General features: G+C 39.3%; 2 protein-coding genes across 2 annotated transcripts; both read left to right on the top strand.

The window, feature by feature from the left end:
* Positions 1 to 583: 583 nt before the first annotated feature.
* Positions 584 to 2,577, top strand: MELLADRAFT_76833 (uncharacterized protein; the record flags this gene model as incomplete). The annotated part of the gene is made up of 3 exons (XM_007406204.1): positions 584 to 831; positions 912 to 1,267; positions 1,347 to 2,577. Coding segments are annotated over 3 exons (1,164 nt in total).
* Positions 2,578 to 5,396: 2,819 nt separating this feature from the next.
* On the top strand, positions 5,397 to 6,212 carry MELLADRAFT_70967 (uncharacterized protein; the record flags this gene model as incomplete). Its single annotated transcript, XM_007406205.1, has 2 exons — positions 5,397 to 5,592; positions 5,669 to 6,212. 2 exons carry the CDS (start codon positions 5,590 to 5,592, stop codon positions 6,002 to 6,004), a joined length of 339 nt encoding a protein of 112 aa, XP_007406267.1.
* Positions 6,213 to 8,472: the final 2,260 nt, after the last annotated feature.

The raw sequence follows: 8,472 nt of genomic DNA, 5'->3' as shown, positions 1-8,472 counted from the left end.
ATTAAGTTCAGGAAAAGACTTACCACAATTGAGGTGTTTCTCACCTCAATTTTGAAAGGGCTAGAGATGGCTTAATCTGCTTTTTTACTTTTGCATTGATTGACTGCGCTGAGAAGCCCTTGCCAGCTCTTGCAATAAATGAGATCCATCTTGAGCCTTCCCAACTTTTGTATTCCATACAGCAAGCTCTGGGTGCATGTAGTGCCACACACTCCAAAACACTACGTAGTCCAGCACAACCTGTTGTCTTTCCTCTCTCATTCTTCTTGAATCATATGCATTAAAAGCGCTATTGTCTTGCCTTCCGCCAAAAATCTCTGCAATAACCCATACCTATCAATTCATGGGTTCATGCAGAGAATCCTGGTGTAGCCCATACTCTAAGATAACCCATAGTTTCTGATTGCACCCAGAAACTATGGGTTATCTCAGAGACAGCTGTAATGACATATGTAACAAGTCATAACAATCGCATTAAAAAAACAATGTATGTGATTTACATAAGCTGCAGCTGAGGCTAGCTGAGACTGAGGGCAATGTTGAGATGAAGTCCAAGTTGAGAACTTCTTCCTATCATCATCGATTCTCATCCTTTCATCCTTCATCAGTATCAGTAACAATCTTCTGCTTCTTTCTTCCTCTAATGAACAACTGAGGATTACATCAAAAGCTCTGATTAACATTAACTACATTCCAAATCAAAATCAGTCATCACATACTTTTGTCTATACTCACCATCCATCAACTTCAACTGCTCATACAGTTAGTATATTCAAATCAGTTTACAACGCAGATATACATCGTAAAGATATATAGATAGGATTCCATCATGTGAGTCTCTTCTCTCAATCAACTTTGGTTTGTGTTTGTCTGACTAAAAACTTGATCACACTGCGCTTCTTATATTTCAGGACTACAACCCATTCTCCTTTGTTACCAATGAGTCATCAAGTTCCCTTCCGACAACCCGCTCTTCCTGTTCCACTCTCATGGGGATTCGCTAGACCTTCTCAATCATTTCTTCAACCTACATCTTTATCTCCCAAGAAAGAACAACCCAGAGCGGTTTCTTCATCCAAGACTCGAAAACGATGTACATCAGAGGAAATGGATCACGACCAGCAACCCATCTCAACTCGAATCATCTCTGCCTGTCCGATTAAAAGAGTCAAGAAGGGCGTTAGTCAGTCTTCCTCGGATGCTGATATGACTACCAGCGATTCAAAGGATGATGGAGAGGATCAAATTGATTTGGGAAAAGCATTCTGTAAGTTATTGCGAGACTATTGAATTCAGGATAACGTCACTTATCGACTCACTCGACCTACTTTCGAAATTGTCTACAGCTAGTCTCACTAAGCCTGAGCTTCTCACTTTACTTCAGAGTATCGTCGCTCAACACCCAGAACTCAAACGATCTATTCCCGCGCTACTTCCGAAACCCACAATCGAAGCTATCACCACCAAACTAGCGGAGGTTGAGAGTCAGCTCTTGGAATCGATACCTAACAAGCGTACTAACCGAGAGGAATACATCTGGAACCGAGTTCGATGTCCTCTGAATGAGTATGTCAACGAGTGTCTCGGTTTACTCAAGATCTGGACCAAAGGCGAAGATGGTTTCGAACAATCCCAAATCCACACCACAGTCTCGAATCAATTCAGTTTTCTGTACTTACTCACCACATCCATCAAAAAGATCGATAACTGTTTGCCTACCACCAGTCGTGATCAATCAGATATGCTCAATTATGCAGCTTCTCAACCTTTGCGTTCAGTTTTGATACCAGATCTACTACAAGCCTGGCGACAGTTCATTGAGAAGATCTATCATATCACTTCAACCAATGGTATCATCCTGTCAGAATCATCTATCGAGAAATGGTTTGCCCAGCTCAACGATCTTGCTCATCCAACCTCTGAAGATGATAGGAGTCACAGTTCGCAGTTTATGGAACCTATCCGAGATCTCGCTAAACGTCAATTTGGAGACATTGTGCGTTCACGGAGGACATTTGCTCCATTCAATATGACAGTAGAGAATGCATATTCTCAACAAACCTCTTGGACCGCTTCTCAAGGCTTCTCTTCACGATTGATGACTGGAGGAGGTCATTATTCTTATGGACAATCACATGAGGAGATGCTTTGATACTTGCTCTTCTTCATGACTCTTTAGCTCTTTCCGGTTTACATTCACACACATAACAGATATACGTAGTTTACCCTTGTGTTTGCAAGATCGCCCATTAGTTATGCTCTTTACAATCCGGCCTCTATTACTTTCCATCTTTCCTTATTCTAGTCTTTCCAATCTACTTCTTCATATATGCTCTCATATGTTTTTTTATTATGATATGTTTTCTTAGTGGGATTAATCTGACACAAAATCAGTCTGCTTGCTGACACGTTTATATGTCGGATGATGAGATCTGTGGTTGGGTCATCTCATTGGTTTTCTATTGATTTTCATCTGTATATATCAAAAAGAAAAAGAAGGGACTTTAGTTTGCAAGCGATGTAGTTGGACTCTGTGTGGTTTGGAATTTTTTCTTTGAAAATTGATATATAAAATTCATATTGGTGAACATCAACTAGCATTGTTGATATCATTTAGCTTGGCTCAAGAGTAACGGCTAGGCTATACTATACTTCTGACGTGAACATATGTGGTATTTCAGGTATTACAGTCTGTTTGATTGGTTCGTCGACGATAAAATCTTTACTAATTCGACAACACAACTCGCAATCTCCCTTGAGAGTGGAAAGATAGCTTGAAGTTGCGACACTTGACTATTGACTATGACCCTTGATGGTGATTGAAAGATTTGATAAGAACAGACGGGTATGCTGAAAGCATCTGAGTGCCATGCGGATCTCCTGTCCACCCAGGAGCTCTAGTTTAATCAAGAGGAGAATGGTGAGATAATGATAGGAAAAGGTATAAGGTGAATTATCTGATTTTAAGAAGCAAATTTAGTACACACATTAGAAACATACAGCATGCCAAAAGCTTCAACACAATCAAGGTCAGCTATCCATCACCCAAAATTGACTATACCCCCTTGGAATAGTGAAACAATTAAGAGGTGTCGTAATAACCACTATCCAAGCCAGCATGGTTGTCCACAGAAAGCTTACTGGAAGTTGAACAGTGACCAACTGTGCTCCTACCCAAGTCACACAGCATCATCATTTGTCCAACCTGATGCTGTCCTGTGAAGAGGGACAACCAATAGGCGACTGGATGAATGGAAAGGTGCCAATATTTTGCCTAGAACTTGCACAGCAACCCCATATTGGTCTTCATGTATTTTGAGAAAAGATGCCTATGCTGAATTGTTCTAGACAAATTGCTCGAGTATGAAGTGAGCAGTGCAGTACCAGACCACATTTATTCAAAGGCTTACTACGCTTAAACCCAGTGATGGGTCAATGAGCTATTGAAATGTGAAAAGCTTGATTTTTGCATTATATTCCTTCGGTTAGAAAGAAGTTGGCCACAATTCTCCGCCAGCTTGATTGAGTTTTACGGGAAAATTTAGACAAGACTTTCGCAATGGACAGTACATGGAGAGTTGAGGAGAAATCTAGATACAACCATGCAAAGTGGGGTACAAAACAATACGCGCCTTCAAAGTAGCGAAAACTTGAAATGTTGAAATGAAAAATTGTGAACCGTGGAATTACAATAAAGCGGTAGTGCAATCACAAAGTTAGACTTTGTATTTGGAGGGGATGTGGTAGACTTAGGACGAAGGGAGGAGAAAGTTGATTCTCATGCTTAATTCACCACCACACAGTGCTCCACCACCGTGCATAGTTGGAAACATCCAGATACAGTCTAACCCGCGCTGTTGTATACCCGCGCATATGCATATCCAGCCAAAATGCATAGATTTTGGTCTCCACCACGCTGGTGCGGGCCAAAACAAGATTTTAATTGCATATTGCATAATGCATAGGGTCAAAGCAAAAAAAATCATATCTTGGAAGCGGTATTGCATAGGTCAAACCCAGTGATGTGGTGGTGATACTGACAAAAAGCAACAGCAGTTGTGCTTTGGAATGATCAGTGAAGTGATATCACCCACCTCACACAATCTTCAGCTCCCTTAGATCACTTTGCATCTTTCTTCATCATGTCTGCTACTGGAAACAAGGAATTAGCACACATAGAGGGCACTGGTACAGCTTCTGGTCTCAAATTGGACAACTCTTTGCAGAAGTATGCCGAGATGCTTGAGTCCGAGTTTTTTTGGTAACAAAAAACAAGTGGCAATAACTGATTTCTTCCAACGTGTGACTATATCCTAACACTTGATTATTGATCGATCTCCACCTAGAAATTACCTTCAAAAATACTTCAATTTCTTTCTTTTTCTACATGTCGTACCAAATAAGCACAAGTCCTCAAAAGTTATTGTTTGTTGACTGCTTTTTGTAACACATTGTATTCGATAAACCATGTTCTTGAAAACAATTGTTTTTGTTTCTTTCTGTACATATCGTACTAAATAGACAACAAATGTCCTCAAAATTGAAAACTTTCTTACTGAAGTTTTCCCACCTTCACCCTCTCTTGTCCCATATGGGTGGGGCAATACAATAACCGTACTAATGCATAATTCTATGCAATACACCCCAAAATCTAAATGCATATTTTTATGCATTTTGGGGGTGTAGGTCAAAAAGCATAACCCGTCTAATTGCATAGGAAAGTGAGTCTCCCCAAATTATGCATTAGCGCGGGTTAGACTGTAACGCTTTAAAGTCTTTTCGCATTTGCAAGGATCATTACACTCAAAGTGAGTTTAGGTTCAAGTTAATCTGAGGGTGTGATCTACCCGTATAGTTACAATCAAACTCACAAAGCTTGGCGAGAGTTTCGAGACAAATCACTTGAATTTTGCGGGTCAACCTTTTTCAAATCAACTGTAGATATCATTGGAAAGTTTACCTGACTCTGACGTCACTGGTAATAAAAGAGGTCATGAATCTTTGAAAAGTTGTAACTTTTATCAATGCGCTAGCCTGAACGCTTTGAAAAATAAAAGCAAGCTCAACAACTTGGTCATTTGTAAAGGACTGAGAGTGTGATGCTTTGGTGACGTGATACCTGCATTATGATGAATGAACGGGAACTCGATCGATGCGATATGATGTCATATTTGCAATTTTCGTCATTACCCTTCCGCACGCCTTGATCGTTAATTACGATTCATCATCTGACTCTTCTGGGCAAGCTGAATTAATGGTCCATGGTTTTGATCCTTGGCAGTCTTTTCATGAACTTCCTAAATAGCCTCAGCTTTCTTGATGATTGGAAGAACATTGAAGTACCCTTTTACACATCAACGAGCTTTACCCAGTGAGCTTTAACGAAGTCATCACCTGGCCCTAAGAATTTCGCTACCAATAGCACCATACCCTACCTACTTCATCTTCATCTATTCACTATGCGACCAAATCAATCCTATTCAGTCTCATCAGAGAATTCAAGCTTTAGCTCTCTACATCTTCCTAGTGATCCTTCACAAGCTCACACTCATCCGAGAACCCCTTTGTCGGATGCGGTAAAACAATACAATGGTATGTTCACGTGCTCAACCAGAATTGACTACATCTTGTCTGACACATCATGCTCTTTTTGTTGATGTTCTAACAGGTGCCATCCATCAATGGACCCTTCAAAGCTTGGCCGCGAGACAAATCTCAACTGATCAGGACTCCAATGCACATCTTAAAGTTCCGATCTCGCTGTCTACTCGGAAAAATCTATAATTTGAACATTACAAAGGTTTCAAGCACCTGCTGCGTTTCGACTCTGCAAAATTTTCATGACTCTTTGCACAATTCAATGGACAGTGCTCTATCAGTTTTCTTACTCCTACTATGCTTTGTATTTCGTATCCACGATGATCGCATGTTTTTCATTTTACTCAGATATGACAACCATGCATTTCTCACTTCCACTCACACAGTTTTCCACAGACATCATTAGAATTTTCTATGTGAATATGTTTTTAAGCAGACAACCTTACTCTCGTGGCACTAGATTTTTCTTTTCCTTTATTAAATCATTTCGATTAAACATGCTGTTTTTACGATGTACACGCCTTCACACCTAGCATTTGTAACCAGTGATTTTGACCGGTAGCGAATCCGGGCATCAGGCTCCTTACATTAAGTCAAATTGCTTCAATTGAATGTGTTCCTCCTATTTTCACTTGCATTCCAATCTTACCCTATGTCAGTTAAGTCAAGGGATGGGACCATTATTTGATAGATTCAAGCGTGCATCATCAAATATTTGCAAGTTTTTCTCCTACAGGGTTTGCCATGGTAGTAGTACTGCTTGCTTGAGCAATTGAGTGATTACAGAAACCACTTGGAGAGGATATACAATTTGAGCACAAAGCAGTAAAAGCTGCAACAGTTTTACACTGAGCCTCATGCACATCTATCCTTACAACTCCACAGCTTGAAACACATTTGTTATTCCTGTGCTCTACACACTGTATCTTGCCTGGACACCAAAAATTCTGCCTTTCCATGAAAGCTTGTCCAACCAAAGAGAAAAATCTGGCTCCTGGTCAGACTCATGTTTGATTCAAGACAAGACCCATCAAAAGTCTGTGTACAATCACAGCTTGAGCTTTATAAGCCCTCAGCTTTCATTCTGCTGCTATTCAAGCAACATACACCAAGGCTCTAAACGAGCTCTCAATCCAATTCCAATTCCATACATCTTATCCATCTCCATCAATGATAACTCAATTTCCTTGCTACATAAAATACCAACCCTTTCATTTTTAAGTCTTTTTGTATTGTTACAAAATACAACAGAAGAAGAGGATGAATGTCTTCATGATTTGATGATGAGAACTTGATGTGGTTGATATGTCTTGGTACAAAATCATACTCAATCAAGTCTGAAAATCATCCTCTTGATTGAATGATTTTTGATTTATCTGTTTACTGTTACAATACATGCAAACCTTGCTTGTTCTACTTGTATTATCATCAATAACTTGCTAGATCGATCAGCAACTTGGTTGTTAGTGAGGCAGCAGCTTTGGTGAGACATCATAATTGCACAACTCTCTTTTCCAATAATTTTAAACACTTACCAAAATCATCAAATAAGTATTGAATGATAAAGAAAATCACAATCTTGAAGTGATAAGCTTGTGATATTTTGTTTTTAAGCCTTCTCTTTGTTGATGCAAAACTCAACAGATTGTGATCTTGTCCAATGAGTATATAGATTTCACAGAATCATTGATTAATTTTTCAAGGTATCAATAAACCAATTGAAGTATTGATAAAAAAACTGAAGAAATCACATGAGTGGTTCTTTGCTCTCTACTAAAAGTGAAATTTGGACTGTGACTCCTCTGAGGACTTTGCATACTCTGGTTAAATTGGTGGCAGATTGCAGGGCAAATTGTGAATATGCAGAATTGTAGGAAAGAATGAAGTCTAGAAAGGTAAGCTAATGTTGTGGTCAAAGCCGCGCTTTGGTAGGCATCTGCTTCCAATAACAATACCAGATATTGATGCCTCAAAGGTATGATGTGGTGAATCCTAACAAAAGTTACAATTGTCTGGAACTACTGTGGTTGATCAGGTGAGTGGGTTGATTATCATAGAAATTGGGCTTGGTGGCACTTTGAAATGGATACCAGGTTTGAGATTTATTGAGTATCAGGTTCAGGAAATTCTTGAGCTTGTTAGCAATGGTATTGAGGGAAATCCAAGTTCCAGTACAATGGTAAACAGATTGTCAACACTTTTCTAGTCATAGGCTAGGATTACCATTCAGCAGTTCTAGCATGAAGTCACAATCTTCATCCAACAACTCTGTGTGCCTCCCATGTGTGTGGTATCTGGCAGGGTTCCAAAGTTCAGATGCTGTTTGTCAATATAGCACATGTCATTCCAAGGTTGGGTATGGGCTAACCAATGACTCTGTTACTCTGTTGCTGTGTTGGTAAAAGGTGGTCGTGTGGCAACCAAACTCACATGAAGTTTTGCACACAAGACATTTAATTTCACAACCAGCTATACTTGAACCAATACATTTCCATCAATCATACTGCCCAAAGCCACTTCTGAAACCTTTCTAAAACCTTTCTAAAACCTTTCCAAAAAGTTTCCAGAAAGTCAGAAATCCAAAATATATTCAACAACTTTTCTGAAACTCAATCAAATCCCCACAGTGTACCATTCCCACCAATCTAGATCATTCAAAGATGTATTTTTTGTTCACAAGTTCAGGAGTCTAGAACATAGCCAATTTTTTGTTTTCAGAAAAGTTTTGCAAACTTTGTGGAAAAGTTTCAGATTTGACTTTGTGTATAGGATACCATAATCTGACATGTATTTCTTTCAAATCACCAATACCATAAGACTTCAAAACAAAACAAAAAGAAAATGGTAATACAATCAAACAATCACATCAAAAAA

This window comes from Melampsora larici-populina (genome assembly GCF_000204055.1).
Source record: "Melampsora larici-populina 98AG31 unplaced genomic scaffold MELLAscaffold_5, whole genome shotgun sequence".
NCBI lineage: Eukaryota > Fungi > Basidiomycota > Pucciniomycetes > Pucciniales > Melampsoraceae > Melampsora > Melampsora laricis-populina.
Note: the sequence above shows the minus strand (reverse complement) of the source record. Positions and strands in the feature narration are given on the sequence as shown.